A 19,924-nucleotide genomic window follows, 5' to 3' on the forward strand; every position below is an offset into this window, starting at 1 on the left:
TAAAGTTCTAAAGTCCATAACTCAACTTTTCTTAATCGGATTTTGAAGTGGCATACCTCTAAATGTTTCTGGAGCAATTCTCTAAAAAACTGCATTCAAATTTAGAATTTTATTTTTTTTTAAATTTTTTGTAATTTTTCTGATGTTATGATGTTGTAGAAATTCAAAAGTGTCCCAAGACTGAAGTTCTAAAGTCCATAACTCAACTTATCTTAATCGGATTTTGAAGTGGCATACCTCTAAATGTTTCTAGAGCAATTCTCTAAAAAACTGCATTCAAATTTAGAATTTTATTTTTTTTTTAATTTTTTGTAATTCTTCTGATGTTATGATGTTGTAGAAATTCAAAGGTGTCCCAAGACTGAAGTTCTAAAGTCCATAACTCAACTTATCTTATTCGGATTTTGAAGTGGCATACCTCTAAATGTTTCTGGAGCAATTCTCTAAAAAACTGCATTCAAATTTAGAATTTTATTTTTTTTTTAATTTTTTGTAATTTTTCTGATGTTATGATGTTGTAGAAATTCAAAAGTGTCCCAAGACTGAAGTTCTAAAGTCCATAACTCAACTTATCTTAATCGGATTTTGAAGTGGCATACCTCTAAATGTTTCTGGAGCAATTATCTATAAATCTGCATTCAAATTTGAAAATTTATTTTTTCGACATTTTTTTTGTAATTTTTTGATGTTGTAGAAATTCGAAAATGTCCCAAGACTGAAGTTCTAAAGTCCATAACTCAACTTATCTTAATCGGATTTTGAAGTGGCATACCTCTAAATGTTTCTGGAGCAATTCTCTAAAAAACTGCATTCAAATTTAGAATTTTATTTTTTTTTTAATTTTTTGTAATTTTTCTGATGTTATGATGTTGTAGAAATTCAAAAGTGTCCCAAGACTGAAGTTCTAAAGTCCATAACTCAACTTATCTTAATCGGATTTTGAAGTGGCATACCTCTAAATGTTTGTGGCGCAATTCTCTAAAATCCTGCATTTAAATTTAGAAATTCAATTTATTTTTAATTTTTTGTATTTTATTGATGTTATGATGCTGTAGAAATTCAAAAATGTCCCAAGACTGAAGTTCTAAAGTCCATAACTCAACTTATCTTATTCGGATTTTGAAGTGGCATACCTCTAAATGTTTCTGGAGCAATTCTCTAAAAAACTGCATTCAAATTTAGAATTTTATTTTTTTTATTTTTTTTTTTCAATTCAAAAAAACTCCATAACTCAACTTATTTTAATCGGATTTTGAAGTCGTAGCCCAGACTTTTAAAAAAGTTTTAATTTATTTTTTATTTTATTACTTTTTCCCAATTATTACCGATATTCCTGAAAAGGTTGAAGTTTCTCGCACTTCTTTGCACTTCCACTAGCTGAGTAACGGGTATCTGATCGTCGGGGATCTCGACTATAGCATTCTATCTTGTATTAGCTCGAAGCATGAATAACCAAGGAATCGCATTCAAGATAGGATTGATGGATTCGTGTGGCAACTATTTTTTAGGTTTAGAAGTAAAGATTAAAATTATTTGCAAAATTGATTCAAATATTTAGTCCGTTCAAGAACCCTTTCGTTTGACTGCGAAATCATGTTTCCATCCCTAACTTATCAAATATTTCCCAGCACTGTGTAAAAACTGTTGTCTCATCACCCGCTTCAGTTCGTTCAAAAAATAAACAAAATTATATCAGCAGCTCGGGAATCGTGAGCGCGATACAAGGAAAGAAATAATATTATTTTTATTTTGCATTTTAGCAGGGCAAGTAACTAATCTACTAATCTACTTCAATATTTCGCGAATCATTGTATTCATTTTACCAGATGAACATCGATGTGGGAATCCCAGAGGGCGGAGAAGGTCCCGGCTTCCATTCCTATTTTACTCAGAAAATATCCGAGCTGCAGTTCACCGTGAATGAGCGCCATAAGAACTTACTGCGATTGCAGGCTCAGAGAAATGAACTCAACTCCAAAGGTAAGGTCCTGAAAATGAATATGTATCCTTTTTAAGATCCACCGTAGTTCGCTTGCTGCGGGAGGAGCTGCAGTTGCTCCAGGAGCAGGGCAGCTATATTGCTGAGGTTGTGAAGCCCATGGACAAGAATAAGGTCCTGGTGAAGGTTCATCCGGAGGGCAAGTACGTGGTCGATGTGGACAAGGCCATCAATATCAAGGATGTGACTCCCAACAGCAGAGTGGCCCTGCGAAACGAGAGCTATACTCTGCACAAAATACTGCCCAACAAGGTGGACCCATTAGTCTCCCTAATGTTGGTGGAAAAGGTTCCTGACTCCACCTACGAAATGGTGGGTGGCTTGGACAAGCAGATCCAGGAGATCAAGGAGGTGATTGAGCTGCCTGTAAAGCATCCGGAATTATTTGATGCCCTGGGCATTGCCCAGCCGAAGGGAGTGCTCCTCTACGGACCTCCGGGAACTGGGAAAACCCTCCTAGCCCGAGCTGTAGCCCATCACACGGAGTGCACTTTCATACGGGTTTCAGGATCGGAACTGGTGCAGAAGTTCATCGGCGAGGGTTCCAGAATGGTGAGGGAGCTTTTTGTGATGGCCAGGGAACACGCTCCTTCCATCATTTTCATGGACGAAATCGACTCGATTGGTTCCGCTCGAATGGAAACCGGAACCGGTGATTCAGAGGTCCAGCGAACCATGCTGGAGCTCCTGAACCAGCTGGACGGCTTCGAGGCCACCAAAAATATCAAGGTGATCATGGCCACCAATCGCATCGATGTCTTGGACCAGGCTTTACTGCGCCCCGGTCGCATTGATCGCAAGATCGAGTTTCCGCCACCGAACGAGGAGGCCAGATTAGATATCCTGAAGATACATTCTCGCAAGATGAACCTCACCAGAGGCATCAATCTTCGCAAGATTGCGGAACAAATGCCCGGGGCTTCTGGCGCTGAAGTTAAGGGTGTTTGCACCGAGGCTGGAATGTATGCCTTGAGGGAAAGACGGGTCCATGTCACCCAGGAGGACTTTGAAATGGCCGTGTCCAAAGTCATGATGAAGGACTCCGAGAAGAACATGTCCATCAAAAAGTTCTGGAAATAGCTTCTAATTTTAAAGCCTATTAAAGCTTCACTATCAGACTGCACATAACCCTGTATATAAATATTACAAATTTAATATATTCTCGTAAGAAAAAGAGCAGAGCCCAGAGCTCGAGGGAAACCACTAGTTTAATGCTTAGGTATAAGGTTTAGGTATAACTTAGCTAACTTTATTTGGGCGTTGTAAGACTAACTCCTAGCGAGTGAAAGCGTGCTGGCCATGCTCACGCATTCACTAGTTCCGTTCCCGGACTCGACGTGGTCGAGGGAGTCCACGGACCTCGAAAGATCCGGCTCGTCGGGCCGAAGTTCCTGGTTGAGGGCATGGGTGTTGTAGCAAAGCACCAGCCGTGTGTTTAGTCCCTCGAACACACTCACTACACTGGGCTTCAAGTTGAAGAATATGATCTTTTGCTGACGCCGCCGGAAGTCGTCCACAATGGAGGATATTACTTTGGCGGCTGTGAAATCCGCAGCATAGATATAGGTGCAGTCGATGACCACGGGCAGAGCGGATTTGCTGCCCAACTTGAGCACCATATTCCGAACAAACTCCACTGAAGGAAAGATCAGGCATCTGTCGGGGGTGATCTTCACGAACCTGACACCTTGTTGGGTCTCCAGCTGCTCCAGGGTGACCTTTGGCCTGGCTGCATAGTACAGGATAAAGAGCAGATTCACACCAATGGCCACCATAATGCCTATTTCCAGGGGCAGTACCAAACAGGTGACGAAGGCCAGGATTCCGGGCACTAGATCGGAACCTGCAAAGAGGGTTACTTGGGAATGCATACAACAGCTAAGGAAGTCGCAACTCACGTTTGCTGCGCCACATGGGCGTTACGACCTGGTACTGAACCTGGAAGATCACTGCCGATATGATAATCGCTGCCAGCACCGCCTTGGGAATGAAGGCGAAGTATTCGGTGAGGAAGTTGAGGGCGAGCACTACAATAACGCCGATGTACAGGTTGGACATATTGGTGCGACAGCCACTGGCATTATTCACCGCGGATCGGGCCAATCCTCCATTGCATCGGTATCCGGAGAACATGGAGGTGGCAATGTTGCCGACTCCACAGGCGATCATTTCCTGGGTGATGTCTATCTGCTTTCCCTTGGCGAAGGCCTTGCAAACCGACATGGTTTCCAGTAGAGCCATCAGTGGAACGATCACTAGTCCATATCCCAAGCTCTGTACCATTTGAGGGAAACTCTGCCCCTCAACAGCAGGGATCCCAGCTGTTTCGTTGCCGGGCTGCGGTTCGATGGAAAACGGAGGAAGCGAGGGCGTGGGCATGCCCTTGGGTATATTTCCAGTTAGTCTGAAAGGATTCTCTCCATTGGCGTCCAGGTACATGGTAACCGCGGTAAACAGAATAACCACAGAGGCATTCCTCGAGGTGGAAAAGAACTTGATCACCGTGTTCACAGCCCGCTGGAATCCGTTCCTCCTTGATTCGTCCTTCGGACCGATGGTGAACTTGCCGAAGCTCCTCATGGCCAGGAGCAGGATAACACATCCGAAGCCCAAGCAGGTATCGGCTACGCGCACGTTTTCGATGTCCCGGAACATGCTTATCCACGTGGCCAAAAAGGATCCACCATCACTCTTGACACCCAGCATCGATCGCATCTGGGACGTCGACACAATCAAGGCCACGGCACTCGTAAATCCCGCGCTCACCGGTCCAGAAACGAACTCCACCAAGCACCCGAGCTTGAAGATGGCCATCAGGATCTCTATAATGCCGGTCAGGAAGGTCAGGAGTACGGACCTCTGCCAGGATCCTTGGGCGAACTGGAAGGTCATGAGTGAGGCCACCGCCGTGCTGCCAATCGTGCTGTCCTTGCACGTTCCCAAAAGGACATATACGAAGCAGCCCATGAAGGATCCGTACAGGCCATACTGGTGAAGAGAATCTGAGTTACTTCTTGATATAACAGTGGATCGAAGGATCTGCGGGATCAGAGGTATCTTAGGTACAAATTTAACCGCTTTAATTTAAACGTGCTTCTGCTGAGACGCACTAACGATCAATGATCAAGTCGTCAGCTCCACCATTACTCGGTGCTTTTCCGCTGGCCTAAGCTTGCTAATAGGCTGGGAAAACATAATGATATCTTGGTTAACCAATCCAAATGGGTGGGTACACGCCCAAAATGTAAAAATACATTTTAAAAATAAGCAAGGAATCTCCGTTTCGAATATGACTTATTTTGTACGTGGATACTAACCTCCGGTGGAAGACCGACCACCCCAGAATAGGCCAATCCCTGTGGGATTACGGTTAGACCCACGGTGAAACCGGCTATCAAATCGCCGATACAGTCTTGTCGGTTATAGTGAGGCAGCCAGGTGAGAAAGGGCAAACGCTTCAAAAGCGTCTTCTTCCGGAAGATATTCCGGGCATACCGGGAGCAGCAGGACTCGGGATTTGCCGACTCCTTGGAGGCCTCCAACTGCTCCAAGCTCTTACTCTTCGAGGTGCGATGGTCGGTGATTAGAATGAAGTCCGTGGAGGAGCTGTCGAACTGCGCCTCCAGGTTCTGGTTAACCTCCGCCTGTTTGCGGAAGATCACCTCGTTCTCCAGCGTGGACATTCTGGGCGAGATCTGTGCGTGAACTGATGGGTTGGACGACACGCCGCCGGAACCTGATGATCCAAGGGGCAGCGTCACGCGCTCTTATCTCCGGAGGCTGTTTGCCCAGATCTCGACGCGTGTCGTGTGTGGAAGCGGGATACAGGTTGTATCTTTCAGTTGGATCCACGGCGGTCCCATAAAGACGGCAAATCACGCTGGACAATGACCAAAGCCCCCTGCGTCCGCCCCTTTTCAGTGTTTATCTTGGAATTGTCGGTCAGCCAACTGGCACAAGTGTCCCCTATTGATAATTGAAATTTTTCCATTAATCTAGCGCGATCTGTGGAGAATCGATAATCAAGTGTGCACTACTTATTCACGGCTTAAATATTGATCTTCACAGTTGCCCATCTACACCTAGCTGTGTTTTGAGTAGCTTTTTGGGTTGAAAGATCGCCTAGTAATCGAAAGTGATGAGATACAGTGAGCCAGGTGATTTTTTGATGGCTGATATTATCTATTATCTAGTTGCTACTGTATGTCCCTTATCTTATAAAGCTAATAAAGATTATACGGAGGAAAGGAAGTCTGACTATTTTTAGCAAATTTTTAGTTCGTGCTGACGAAAGCAAATTGCGTATAAAAAGTTCAGCGTTCAAACATTTCAACAACCCGCTGTGCTGTTTTATAACAAATAATTATATTACAATAATATTATAACGAATCCCAAATCAATGAGGAAAATAGAACGTTCAATATTGTTTTTTGTATTTTTTTTATTTAATTTTAAAGTTTTTACATGATTTTTAAAAATTGTATTTTAAAAGCATTGCATTATGTCATATAAAGTAAGATATCATTACATTATACAATTGTATGTTTTTCATTTGTTTTGTGTGTTTAACCATAAGTTAAATTTATGTTTAAGCATTTCATAATTCAATAGCAGTAAATTGTTTTCAGAGACCATGGCTATATATGTATCATATATATATAGTGTGTAAGTATTATGTATGTTATGTGTATGTGTTTGTATCATGTGTGCATGTGTGGATATAAACACGACTAAAACTAAAAATTGTGAAATATCGCCCCGTCTAGGGGCTACAAATAATCCAAGGACAGAATGGTAGGTAAATAAAATAAAATAAACGTGTGTATAGCTGCAGCGTAAATGTGAAGATTTGCTTAAGGAAATAACTACTTTAGAGCTGCCAGATAGAAAGTTAATCCTGGATCTGCGTGTGTGACAATGAACATTCGCCTAACTCGTAACAAACAATTGCTTATGCTTAGGTGGTGATCCAAACACAAACTCGAACCGAAAACATCAATCTGAAGAACGCAACAAACACTGAACAAAACAATATAGAACAATTCTCTGCGTGAGAGCAGCAACAAGCGTGTGAGACAACACTACTGTTAGGCTATTGATTTCTTTCTGTGTAAAATGTGTGGACTCCGCAGTTCCAATCGGATGAATCCTACTGCCAGACGCCAACGGTGTAGTTCCTGGTCAGATGTCCCATGCGACGCTGACGTCCAACTGGAAAATATTCGAAAAATCGGATTAGTAGTTTTCCTTTACAAAGGCCATTTTCTCAAAACGAAGCATGACGCACAACAGTTGCATAGTTATAATACAGTGTCCACAAGAAAAACTTGCCCTTGTTGGCTTAAGGCTACGCTAATCACATATTTGCTTATCAGATTTCCTCTTCCGTAAACATTGACCAACCTATTTAGGGTAACTTTTCGTTCCCATCTCGGCTTGGGGCGTTAAAATGCACGCTATTTTGTTGACGGGGTCACCAGGCGATCCAAGGTGCTAACTTATGCTGCTTCACTTGATGTGGTGAAATCAAATAATGGTCTTACATATATCTGCTGATGCTACACTATCATCTAAAAATAATATCGAATCTTCCTCAAGACTCTCCAAGGAGCAGTGAATACTTTACTAAAAATTCTCAAGCAGGTTTGGATGAGAAACTTACAGATTGGATGCTACAAAAAAGATGAATATGGTGAGATTCTTACTATTACATCTACAATTACATCTATTACCCATAAGATACTTTACGTACTTCATGTCGCACATCATTCTTCGGTGTTAGTTCACAGCTGGTTGGTTGGATTGGTTTTCGGGGAGTACAGAGGTCGGTTGGTGGGGGAGTTTGGACATGGACAAAGATCTGTTGTTCTGGTGGCCGTGGTTGCGCATGTTGCTGTTGTTCTGGTTTGCTGGAGGTGTTGTTGGTTTGGTTTTGATATTCTTGCTGGGGCTTGCTTGTTAATTAATTGTAAAAGTAATTGTCAAATCAAGAGTCGGACAGAGAAACACACACACATATAGATGGCTTTCTGCTTGATTGTTGTTCTTGGGTGGTGGCATGTTGTTGTTGGTTGGTTGCTGCTATATATTTCGTATTTGTCTTTTTATTTACGCTGGTTCAGGCGTTTCACACGTACTGCAAACACAGATACAGGACAACGAGCGTGTGTGTGGGCGTGGGCGGGGCGAAAGAGAAGAAACAAATAAATTGGCATTAGTCCAGTGTTGGCAACAAAGAGTGATATAATATAGAGAAGGATTCAACAACGATTTAGTTTTGGGTTAGTTTCGAACTTCAATCAATGTCAAACAGTCAATCAAGTTGCAGGTACAACATTCAAGTTGGCCCAAGTTTTCTGGGCCTTATTTGGGCAGAGGTCCTTAAGACTAACTTTCAATTAGCTGGAAGCTTTTTGGGGTTATTAATCGGGATTAGTTGGTATTTCTTTTCGCTGCAGATCAAACAACAATTACTTAGACAGAGGGGTACCAACTTTTCGTCTGTTTCAGATATTCTGCATCGTTTCTGCATGTTTTTTATTTCTGTAGTTTTTCATGGCTCTGCTTGTCGGTGGTGCTGCTTTATTTTCTGCTGTTAGTTGGTGGTTCTTACTGAATCATAAAGTGTCTCAAATCTACGTTTGTTATGGGTTTCTGCTACTATCGCTTTACTTTGACTCGGATCTGGGGACTCACTTAGATCATACATCGCAGTTTAATTCCTATACGAAGAGAACTTCATTAGAGCCGCCGACTTAGGCGATTTAGACTGCAAACAATTGTCTGAAGTGTGTATAGTGTGCTGATTCGATTACACATAGCATGCAAATGGTTTGGCTGGGGAGGTCATGCAAGACATGCAGAGGATGGTTAAACTTATACAATTAACAAATAATTTACTCAATGGGGCATAACATTAACGGATGCTGGATGCTGGTGTTTATGACTGATCGGTCAAGTGGCTTTACGTAATCAAGAGAAGTCCAGCTCCGAAAAGCCGAAGCTATAATACCCTTGCAGACAAAATTTGTAACATTGAAATTGTTTTTTTCATTCCGAAAACATAATTATGTGTTAGAAGATCAGATCGTTTCAGATAACGGACATAACTTAAATAGTTAAAGCGCTTTCTGATTATTATCTGCAAGAGTATAAAAAGATCTTTGTTTAGCCAAGTGCACAGTGGTGTCTCACTCTAATCGAACAACTGCGAAAGCTAGTTATAGACTATATATATCGAGGCTATATATATAGCAGAATGCTGGTTGCTAGTTGGGGCTTGGTTATTTGGCAATTCTTGCGAGTTAGCAGAAGACGTGAGAAGACAATCCGTGTTCATAGATACCTGTGTTAAGCGTTAGATAAAATTATACACGTGACGCCTAAACGGTTTCTGCTGAGTTTTAGAAGAGGCCTCGACTTAAAACATAACTCGTGGCACATGGGTATTATGCTAAATCCATGGATCACGAGTCTGCTCGATCTGCGATCTTTATCGATAAGTGTGGCATATGTATTTAGTTTGATATTTCGCTTCGTTTCTTTGGTTTCAGTTTGCTTTGCTTAGTTAAAGTCTCTAGAGTATATAGATATAGATTTTTTGGCAAGCTCGTGGGCTGCTTTATCTTTAGCTTAAACTTGTGCTCCTGCTTCCTTCATCTTGTTAAATATATATTATATTATACACGTTCTTTCGTTGTTATGTGCTTGTTTTTCTTCGGTTCTTTGGGTTTAGATTACAAAACGCTTTAAAAATGGTTTTTTTGTTTAGTTGCTTGGTTTGTGGTCTGCTTATTGAATTCTTGTCGACTTTCTATGCAGATTATTGAAAAATCTGAACTGCAGTCGCAACTCAAGATCTTTTCTTACTGAAAACGAGAAACAGAAAAAGGGAGAGAGAACAGAACACATAAGCAAGAGGTGATAAAGACGAGTCACAAAAGGGGAGAAGTAATAATAATGATTCTTGACTGCCGACTGTCTCGAGGACTGAATTTCTGAATCGTCTTTGGCTGATATCTCTGAGTTCGTCTGTTTTTGGAACATAGACAGATACATAGATACAATACAGAGTGCTGCGATGAGAGTGTGTATGTGGGTGTGCGTGGGTGTGGGTTAATAGCACGCATCTGATTTGGATGAGAGAGGATTGTGATGGGATTATTTACACGGATCGCCTGCAAATGAATAAAGCGGCTGACAACGACGACATGGAAAACAGATATAAACAAGTGGGCTGTGCTGGAATCAGTTTCCGGTTTCTGCACAGTACAAAAGTATCACCAAAATTGACCATCGACGGGGTATTCTTCTAAAACAAAATAGCTCACATTGCGCTTTACGTATACATAAGCTTATAATTTCACATGTAAGCTAAAGCTATGGCTACAGTTCATATAGCTATTTTGTTTAGGAAATGATATCGATGGCTAAGCTTCTGGGCTTTTTATAGGGTGGTTTTCATTTTGGGGTATGTACAATTTCTTGGTCAGCAAGATCGATGGACTGCATCCAGAGTCCAGGGTGTTTGAGTGTACTTTTCGGGCAACGACAACGACAACATCGAGGATTACATAACCAATGAGGCAGAAAAGGGAAAGGCGCAAGTGGATCGAATGACTGTCTGTACATGGCTCGAACTTGTGGTAGCTGTGGATTCAGTGGATTTCTGTGGTTTTCAGTCGTGTTCTGTGGCATTCAGTGGCTCCGGCGGTGCGGCTGCAGTGGCTGCAGTGGCTGCTCGACTTCTCACTCACGTGTGCGCTTGATAGACACCCTCATCGTCGTAGTTCGGTGTCACGGACCGACTGCCCGGCACCACCATGTTGTCGGGATCGATCTCCGGATCGAAGGCATCGCCGCCACCCCGAATAACCATGTTATCCGGATCCTCTTCCACTTCATAATCCGCCGGAGGCTGTGGTGATGGCGACGGAGAAGGCGTGGCCGATCGGTTATAGGCGACCAGATTCCGCTCAATCTCCATGTTGCCCGGCAGGATCAACTTGGGTAGATTGGGCTTTATTTTCTGAACGCGGAAGACTGTCGAAGTGTCGATTTTGGGTGTTTCGAGTTTGAGAGGAACGTTGCAAATTTACAACAGACAAATGGATAATTGGTTAATGTTCTTCTTGGCGGAAGTCACTTTTACAATCTATGGTAATTACAAGAGTTTGCAGACGAGAGAGAAACAGGGGTTGGCACGGAATATTACATAGGTGGACCGATCTCAACCTTTCGAGATCCTGGCTCTATTCTATAGGGATAACACATGGGTTAGCGTCGGGTGGATATGGAAGAATGATATACGTACTGAACCCTCTTACAATACAAAATGCATGTATATTAAAATAATAGCACTAAGAAGTGAAGGTTTTAAAGTATAGTAATGCGACATCTTCAGTGCTGTTACTCTACCTAGCACAACCATCATAATCCGATTTTAAAATATCCTACGAGGTGCCCCTAACCCAGAACGATAACCACAGGTGAAACGAACGATAACTTGATAACGAAACGTGAACGATAACGATAACGCAACGAAGGCTGGTGATACGATGTAAGAATGTAAGACGATGGGGTTAAGACTGGAGAGCTGGAGTGACGATGAGGCTAATGGAGGCCAAGAACGGATTACCTGGTTACCAGACACAATAGATAAATAGATAAAAAGATAGACTGAAGTGGGGCTGGGAGGACGCAACAACAGAACGTGGAGCTTGGTTACCAAGTGGGGTCGCTCATCAAATCTTCTTCTCGGCTCCACTTCCGGATGTGGATGCAGATGCCTCCGCCTGTAGATTGCGCACTAGACGCCCTGGAGGTGGCAAGTTATGGGTTACACTATCTGAAGGATCGGTCCAGGTGCGCGCCTTGATGAACTGCTCGAAGGCAGCCAGGCTCTTCAACCTAGTGGGTGAAATATCCTTGGCCGCCTTTGAGTCTGAATGGTCATGATGGAGTGACGATTGATTGCTGGATGATGGCAAAGCGATGTTGGTGATTCCGCTGGCTAACATACCTTGTTGCAATTCACCTAAACGCGCGAGTGAGGCAACTCAGTCAATAAGAAATATACCTAATCCTATCGAAGGGAGCAGTAGTGGAACTATTCGCGAAACCAACGCTGATCGCCTGCAGATCGCCAGGGTGGTGAAAGTAACCGCCCGGGTCATCTGCCAATCCCAAGGGTCAACTTACTTCTGTCGATGTTGCGCTGCAGGTGAGCGGCCACTCGGTGGCGGGCGTCGTTGAACTCCAGGTGCAATCCAAGGCGCAGCAGCGACGAGTTCTTCTCCACCAGGTCGGTGATTTCCATCTCGATCTTGTTGCCCAGCACCGCGGACCGCTGGCGAAGATATAATTAAAAAGGTAAGATCATGTTGCAACTACTTATAATGCCAGTTACTATACTCGAATTGAAGGACCCACTCACCTGATTGGAGGCCCTGAACTCCTCGATGGTGTGGCACTTGAGCAGGGCTTGCACCAGCTTAACAATCACGGGCGGACTGATGAAGTTGGTCTCGACATTTAATACTCTCAGGGTTTTGCTCTTCTCTATGGCCGCGGCTAACAGGAGGGCTGTCTTGTCGGTGAGGCCCACATTTGTCAGCGAGAGGACTTCCAGATGTTCGTTCTGAGGCAGTGCGGCAAACAGTTGCTCGAGCTTCTCGTCCGAGATGTTCTACACGCAAGGAAATTAAGCTCATTAGGATACAGAATAATAATGTTTAACATTCAAGACAAAACCTTAATGTTGTTCAAGTTGAGGTCAATCAGCTTGGAGTCGTCGTCCTTGACCCGCTTGATGGACTCCTCCACATCTGTGCTATTGGGCGGATCCATAGGGAAGAGCTTCTGCTGAGTGGATTTCGTGATGCCATCCCAGCCCAGGCCTACGGGCTGACCCTTGTTGAGCAAGGAGGCGTGGTACTGGTCCTGATTCATCATCGAGTGGAAGCCGAGGATGGCGGCCAGGTCGATGATCTCCTCCTGCGTGGCATCGTTGAGGGCGTGCTCGTACTCCTCGCCCATGTCGATGGCGATCTGTTCTTCGGCCTCGATGTCGCGTGCATCCCTTGGCGGAGGGACCCACTTCTTTCCACGGACCTTGCCCTGAACGAACGGCTCAAATTCCGGCTGATCCGGTGTCTCGATGGCCTGCTTGTTGATGTGCTCGATCAGCTGCTTGCGATTGAGGGGCCCGGTGGCTTCCTTGGTGCACTCATAGCTGTTGCGCTGGTCTGGCGGCAGGAAGTTGTCCTGGAGAAACAAGAATGTTCAATATATCTGGATACAACGCCTCCAAAGGGTTACTCACATCGGGATCCACTTCTTTGGCCAGTATGGTTATCTCCTCGGGGGAGAGCTGGGCCAGCAGGCTCTCCACGTCCACATCGTCGTACTCACTCAGATCCTTGCCATACAGTTTGGCGGGGGTGGTGAGCGTGGTTGTCTTTGTGGTGGCAGAAGTCTGAAAAAGTTGAATTTAGAAATGTTTATATTTTTGAGCCAAATATATTTAGGAAGGATTTCTAGGAAGCTCCACAACTTAATATAAACGATGGAATGCGCATTTAAAATACCAGACCATAGAGTTTATTTTCTCCACCGAAAATCTCGGGAGCGGATCAGATAAGATTGCTTCCTAATCGCAGGGAAATCTTCCCACGTTTCTGCTCTTATTTTGCTTCGACCGAAAAGCATTGTTTTCACTTTTGCACAGTTCACTTTTCAGTTTCCCGCTTTTCCGATGAGAGCGAAAGTTCACTAATGCTTTGCAGGCTTCACGAGGTCTGCTTAAATGGGGTTTTGCTACACTTAAAGCTACTTTTCGCACATTTTTATGCTTCAGGCGGAGGCTCACTGGCGGCTGGGGGGCTCGGCGTTTGACCTTTGGCACCGGACGCAGCTTTATCTGCTGAAACTCGGCCACCGGCAGGGCGCTCTCCATTCTGGACTGTTATCTTTGCAGCTCGGAGGAGGTGTTCAATCGATACGGAATAGGAAACACGGAATATGAAGCGCGCAATATGGCAAATCCAATTATGAATGCACTGAGGCGACTTGCAGCTTTCGGCCGGAGACTTTGCGACTTGGGACTGGGTCTGCGTTCCACCACCGACTGACTGGCAAGAGAGACCCGCCGAAACACCAGACCACCGCACCACCAGACCACCGAATTAAGGCGAGACAACGGCAACCACATCGAAAGCCAAGCGAGAGTCGTGCAACATTTGCTTCGAGCCAACATAAAGACAGGCTGCAATCGCTCAGCCAGCCAGCCATTCATCCAGTCAGTCAGTCATTCAGTCATTCAGTCAGTTAGTCAGTGAGTCAGGCGCTCAGTTCAGTTCGGGCCAACTTAAGTCGAGTCACTCAGCCAGTTGGCCCAAAGAGTTGCCAATGTAAATTAGGCACACCGACAAAAACTGAGGCACTGAATTGCATTTCATCTCTGAGTCTAAATGATTTAACTTTGGAGCACCTTTTACTAATTTAATTTAATTATTTTACTTAATTTTTTTAAAGTTCTATGTAATCATATTGATTTGGGGTTCAGCAAATGCGTCCTAATTTAATCACCTCTAAAAAATGGTTCAATGCAGTAATATACTCATTTCTTTTCCAGTAGCACGTAGAATGTGTGATTTGTGTCTGATCGAGGGTCACGTTATTTGTTTCAGTGCAGGGGGCGGGGGAACGGGGGCAGTCAACTGTGGCAAGACTTCTCCGCGGTGGTGTCTGCACTTAAACGACTTCTCGGTGGGAAATTGTTGTGCAACTCCGCCAGATTTCAAATAAATAAGTCAACAAATTGTGGCCCATAAACAAGCCGAGCGGAAGTCGTCGAAAAGCCACGAAATCGACATTAGACATGGAGGGAAAACAGCCGAACCGAGTGATTTGCATACGACAATAGTAAGAGTACTGGTAACTTGGAGGGGGCGAAATGGATGTTCTGGCTAAGCGTGACCGAGAAGTGGGGGAATAGCGTAGTTAGTATTTAGTGCGAGCAAATCAAGAGCCAAGAAAACAAACCGATTGAAAACTGGTTTTCCCCGAGGGCAAAAGAGTGCCAAGGAACCGCGACGGACAATACAATGGCCATAAAACCGGGGCTTAAACTCCTCTTTGGCCGCCGTTTACTTAGCGCAGCGCTTTTAACTGCCAACCGGTTTTGACCACAATAGGTACAGCTAAGCTGCCACAGTGTACCGTCTCGACCAGCAAGTACTAGCAAAACAAACCCAAACAAACAAATGGCCAAGATGACGCTCCCAGATATTATTCGACCATCTGATGACTACGGCTAAATGCTAAATGCTAAATGCCAGCCACTGACCCACTTCCGAGTGGTGCTCCTCGTTGTGGTCTCTACAGCGGGGGCGATTATGTCAGCTTCTAACGCCTCAAGTTGCAGCCAATTGTTGACATTTCAATTGGGGACAGAGAACCAACTCCCCCAGTGACTCCACTCCTCTCCACTCGATGCCAATCCAATCGAGAAGTACGCCTCTGGAGGTGGACCAACTGTAAACTGTGGAATCATAAAAAGTAATTGCAAAAATAATTGAGTTCACGGCACTCCGGAGACACTCCGAAACGCTGGAGAGCCAAGCAAATAAATTCGGGCCAAAACAAGAAATTAAGCACATATCTTAGCTAGTCGAGTGGGGAGTACTCTTAGCTCAAGTACAAGTTATGATCCAGTCGAACAATCCTCATAGCTCTCGGTGAGTTTATGACTGGGTGCTTATAGTTTCGATATTTCAGGGTCACTGTTCACGGCAAACCTTCAAGTCGGTCCCAAATAATGTCTTTCTAAATGACGAAGTATAATAGAGGTAACACTAAATGTGGTGCAGAGCTGTTACCTGGTATAATGTTTCCCGTTAAAATAGAGTACCTCAAAAGATACCTGTTCTCGATACCAATATCCAGCCCACCATGCAAATCCGCACGGTAAACTAGACGGCAAGCCGAAATGTATCTGCCAGATACTCGTCGTCGACACATTAAGCATTAAAAACTGTTAACTTGCGTGCGTCTGTCACAGTTTTGAGTTCCGAGAGCCAATTAGAAGTTGCGATGCGCATAAACTGTGAGTCTCGAGTTCCCAGTTAAATGGAGTGGCAGGCTCATTAATTGCAACGGGCCTGTGGAACGTTAGTTCCAAATAAACCAACTCACTTGGAGAGCTCCTCTCCAGGTTCTCCGCCCACCGCCCACCGCCTCCAGCCCTCTGTCATCCCATTTTATGCAATTTCAAAGCTGGTACTTGTCGGAAGATACGGTTGAATGAAAGGCTTTATTTAATGGAATGCAGCTGCGCAGCTTTGAAAATGGTATTAGGGTTCTGTCAAAAGCAGCCTCTGATAGCCTTGAGCATTTGTTGCTCCAAAAGAATATTTTCTCATAACTTGTATATAGTAAATAAGCAAACCTTGATTGTTATGTAGTATGTTTAATTGCTGGTTACAAGTACCTCCTTCTAGCTCATGCCGAAATAGATACAAATGCTAGATTGCCAATAAAGTACAGCTAGAACCCGAAACCGAATCGAAACAGGAGTAAATCCGGCTTAAGGCCACAGCAAATCCTCCCGACCATGTGTGACCCACAAAACGAAGCCCGTGAGCAGCGGGGCGAAATGGGAAACATGTTTTTCGGTGATTTGCACAAATGTATCTTGTATCTGACGGATGGGCGGTCGTGGTCACCGAATGCGAAATCGGTCAAGGTGCTTAGGCGATTTAATTAAGCGGCAAACAACAGCGAAATACAGTTTTGCAGAAGCGACAAACGGCAGTGGTCACGTTTACATCGAAAATTACACATTGCCCGCGGAGCGGAAAACTGTGGAAATTCAAACAGAAGTGCACGAAAAGTTGGACGCGCACACGTCCCACGAAAGCAGGTACAAAAGTAACAAAAAGTAAAATGGACCGGCTAATGACCAACTCGAAATGGTGGAAATTCGCGTAGGAAGCGAGGAAACGGCCAGGGAAATTGCAGTTCGCAGTTCGGAGGAGGAGCCAGCAGCAGGAAATTTCGTGCAAGAAACGTTAATTACATTTGCGACCAGGCTCGCTTTTATGGCCATCCGAATCCGACAATTAGTCGCGTGGAAAACCAGAAACCGAAGGTGAAAAGATGCGTCCAAACGAAAATGAGCGTCGAGTGTCGAGTGAAAATGCGTATCTGCCACTTGCAGCAGGGGAAAACAGTAAAGTTTGTAGCATTTTTGTATCTCAAGGCATTTATTGCGCTACTTGCGTTTCGATCTCATTTTGCAGCTTATTGTGACTTTGACGAGGAACAGATTTCTTGTAAGTATTCCAAACTGAGGGACGCATTTTTCTACCTTTTTCCCCTGCGCCATCACAATGCATTTCCTTAGCCATCGATATATTGTCCGCTTTGTAAACCCCATAAATGTATTCCCAAACGTTTTTTCCTGCGGGGTGAAATGCTTTATTGCATTTTCCTGGTCCTCCCAAAAGTGCCAGCGCAAAGCTGAAATATGCCCGGCAACTTTGGCAGCCTGGTAAGATGGAAAAGAAGTTTTTGCGTCTAAGCCAATCCCCAGAGCCAGTCAATTGCATATTCAGTGAACACGAATATGCTTTTTATATGGCCATATTTTATGCAATTTGCATGCCAACAGCAGCTTCTCCTGCTTGTGAGGAGTAGGAGGGTTTGGCGCAGACCAGGAGGTCGACCTCCCTCCTGAAAGTTGAGACCCAGTTGGTCAGTGCGATAGGGAATCCGCTTCTGGTCGGGCTATAGCTACATCTACATACACATTCTGGTTCTGGCTGCAGTCGGGCGTTTCAACTGCTGAAAACTGAGACGTCGATAGTTCCGTCTCAATGCGCTTGAAACAAGTGAACTCAAGTTAGTTAAGTTAGTCGGGATCCGAATGGGGGGTACTCTAAAGGTGCCGTTCTGTAAAATAGGGTTCAACTTCTAGTGTCTCAATCTAAACATAGTACTTGGTATGGTAACTTTCTTTTCAGGAATTTCTTTGCGCAGCAGCATCGCCGAGCTACCCTCGTTCCCTCAAAGTGCAGGGTATAGACCTCGGTCTCTGCCGCATCGTTGCAACCAGAAATCTCCGATATCAAAGCGGTTAAGAGGGGCGTAGAGCAAGGAATCACCAGGGTGCTGGCAGAAACTGACAGTTGGCACGGCCATGGAAAACATGGAAACTCGGAAACTTGGCTGCAGTGCAGGCAACTTTCCCGATCTGAATCGAATTGAATCCGCACATAATGCACAGATGTCGCTAAAAGTTGCAGGGGGGAAAAGTGAAATTTGAGCAGCAGACGCATTTGGACAAAATGAGAAACGTGCGTCGCATTCTCAGTTGGAGACTGAGCCCAGTCATCAATAAGATGGCCGAGTAGCCAGTCAGTCAGCCAGCCAGCCAGCCAGCCAGCCAGCAGAAAATCATAATAAATTATGGTCCTCAGTCCTGAGTCCCCACAATCCCCCGAACAGTACGCAAATTTATGTAGTTTACATTTGACTCTGAATTTAAAAGTGCCTTTGCTCTGGGTCACGTTTCGGCAAATGTTTTCGCCCGGGAATGTTGTAAGTAATAGGGAACCCCTCCCACTTTGGGGGTAATTTCTGGGCTGGGTAATGCGACAAACTGTCGTGAGTGTCAGCCAGTGAAAGTTAAGTGGCACTCAAATTAAGATCTATGTAAATTAATTTAAAATTCATGTACATGTTCCCTTTCTCGCTCTTTCTGTCGGGTCTTTGACTTTGGGTGTATGCATGTATGTGCATCTAAGCATAGTCATCTTTTGTTTACACACTCACACACCTGGGAATTGTTTAAACAATCAGTTGCAAGTGCAGCGAGTACGCTGACCCCTGAATCAGAATTTCCACCGTGAGGAAATTTTCCGGATCAGAAAAACGGAAAGCCACAAAGTGTGGCAACAATCGCATGCAACCATCTTTGTCGCCAGAAAGCACGCGATTTCTGGGCGATTAAAAACGCCACCGCTGCAAATTCCACATTTAAGTGGGCGTGGAATGCAGGCTTTTGTATGCATAGAAAAGGAAACCAAGTCAGTTAGTCAGCATGTAATGAAAACTGCCAAATTAAAATTGCTGATGAAATGTATGGCCTTACGTAAGACACGAAATTCCCACACATGCCAGAGATTAACTATTCATAAATCAGCAGTGAGCTGCTTGGGTTTGAAATTAATCATGGTAAGTTGTGCATGGATCTCTCACATTTTGATTTATTTGTTATGGCGTGATGGTCCTAATATGGCCTGAAGTAATCTATTGAAGCTTACGCTTACATTTAACTTATTTTTGATGCATATTGGCCTACGATATGGAAGAATCTCCACGAATTGTAGAAGAGATCTTAAGCCCACATACTTTACCACACATTGTAAAACATACAGATATTATAAAACATCTGCCTGCCGAATCGAACTCACCTGCAATTAAAAAGCGAGAGAACAAAATGCATTATTAAGTGAAAGGGGAAACTTTGGCCGTAAACAAAAGAGGCAATGTCAGATTTATGTTTATTGTGAGCAGATAAAATGGCAGCTGAAAACTTTCCCAGAAGACAAGTAACAATACAGGACAGGACAACATCGAGGAGACAGGCCGGGGGTAATTACACGAAAGCCACGCAGAGAAAATTATGTGAAGAGATTAAATTTGTAAGATAAATTGGAGTGGTGGTGGTGGTGGGCAGGTCGTTGCCTTGTCAGTCACTTCCCAGGGAATCATAATATACATATACTTTGATGGCAGATTGGAGAGATACTCGCACACAAGGGCGCATAAAATATAAAAAAGCGGTTGCGGTAATAAATGAAAATTATGCAAACTTCCAGCCCGAATGATGAAGTAATGCCCATCCAAGCCAGAAACGGT

At 44.2% G+C, this 19,924-nt stretch overlaps 3 protein-coding genes across 9 annotated transcripts in view; 1 reads left to right on the forward strand and 2 right to left on the reverse strand.

Moving 5' to 3' along the window:
• Positions 1-1,747: 1,747 nt before the first annotated feature.
• Positions 1,748-3,136, forward strand: LOC6555222 (26S proteasome regulatory subunit 8). Its single transcript, XM_001981142.3, has 3 exons — positions 1,748-1,764; positions 1,827-1,980; positions 2,028-3,136. Exons 2-3 carry the CDS (start codon positions 1,827-1,829, stop codon positions 3,077-3,079), a joined length of 1,206 nt encoding a protein of 401 aa, XP_001981178.1. The 5' UTR covers positions 1,748-1,764; the 3' UTR covers positions 3,080-3,136.
• Positions 3,137-3,147: 11 nt separating this feature from the next.
• On the reverse strand, positions 3,148-5,848 carry LOC6555223 (sodium-independent sulfate anion transporter). Its single transcript, XM_001981143.3, has 3 exons — positions 5,317-5,848; positions 3,898-4,987; positions 3,148-3,842 (listed from the first exon to the last, which is right to left on the reverse strand). The coding sequence occupies exons 1-3, from the start codon at positions 5,680-5,682 to the stop codon at positions 3,268-3,270; spliced, it is 2,031 nt and encodes a 676-aa protein (XP_001981179.1). The 5' UTR covers positions 5,683-5,848; the 3' UTR covers positions 3,148-3,267.
• Positions 5,849-6,422: 574 nt separating this feature from the next.
• Positions 6,423-19,924, reverse strand: part of LOC6555224 (tropomodulin) — a 50,597-nt gene continuing 37,095 nt past the window's right edge. For 2 of the 7 annotated variants that reach the window (XR_003407612.1, XR_003407616.1), the window contains 7 exons: positions 13,323-13,475; positions 12,752-13,264; positions 12,435-12,686; positions 12,200-12,347; positions 9,345-9,867; positions 7,752-8,135; positions 6,423-7,210 (listed from right to left, as the gene is read on the reverse strand). Coding sequence is in view for 1 of the 7 variants with exons in the window: in XM_015153610.2 (XP_015009096.1) it covers positions 7,087-7,210; positions 10,756-11,041; positions 12,200-12,347; positions 12,435-12,686; positions 12,752-13,264; positions 13,323-13,475 (1,476 nt within the window). In the remaining 6 variants the exon portion in view is untranslated. Of the gene's footprint in view, positions 7,211-7,751; positions 8,136-8,493; positions 8,722-9,344; positions 9,868-10,755; positions 11,042-12,199; positions 12,348-12,434; positions 12,687-12,751; positions 13,265-13,322; positions 13,476-13,841; positions 14,167-19,924 lie in introns of those variants that run through there. The other 5 variants (XR_003407611.1, XR_003407614.1, XR_003407615.1 and 2 more) reach the window with 5 other exon arrangements.

The sequence above is a fragment of the Drosophila erecta genome, unplaced genomic scaffold (assembly GCF_003286155.1).
Source record: "Drosophila erecta strain 14021-0224.00,06,07 unplaced genomic scaffold, DereRS2 tig00000000-arrow-pilon, whole genome shotgun sequence".
NCBI classification, from domain to species: domain Eukaryota; kingdom Metazoa; phylum Arthropoda; class Insecta; order Diptera; family Drosophilidae; genus Drosophila; species Drosophila erecta.

Excerpts from the sequence above, each read along its gene's own strand:
- LOC6555222 (XM_001981142.3), top strand. The coding sequence starts at position 1,827 with ATGAACATCGATGTGGGAATCCCAGAGGGCGGAGAAGGTCCCGGCTTC. Across the intron at positions 1,981-2,027 it reads AAATGAACTCAACTCCAAAG|TTCGCTTGCTGCGGGAGGAG; the intron begins GTAAGGTCCTGA and ends GATCCACCGTAG.
- LOC6555223 (XM_001981143.3), bottom strand. The coding sequence starts at position 5,682 with ATGTCCACGCTGGAGAACGAGGTGATCTTCCGCAAACAGGCGGAGGTT. Across the intron at positions 4,988-5,316 it reads TGGTCGGTCTTCCACCGGAG|TATGGCCTGTACGGATCCTT; the intron begins GTTAGTATCCAC and ends TCTCTTCACCAG. Across the intron at positions 3,843-3,897 it reads GCCCATGTGGCGCAGCAAAC|GTTCCGATCTAGTGCCCGGA; the intron begins GTGAGTTGCGAC and ends CCCTCTTTGCAG.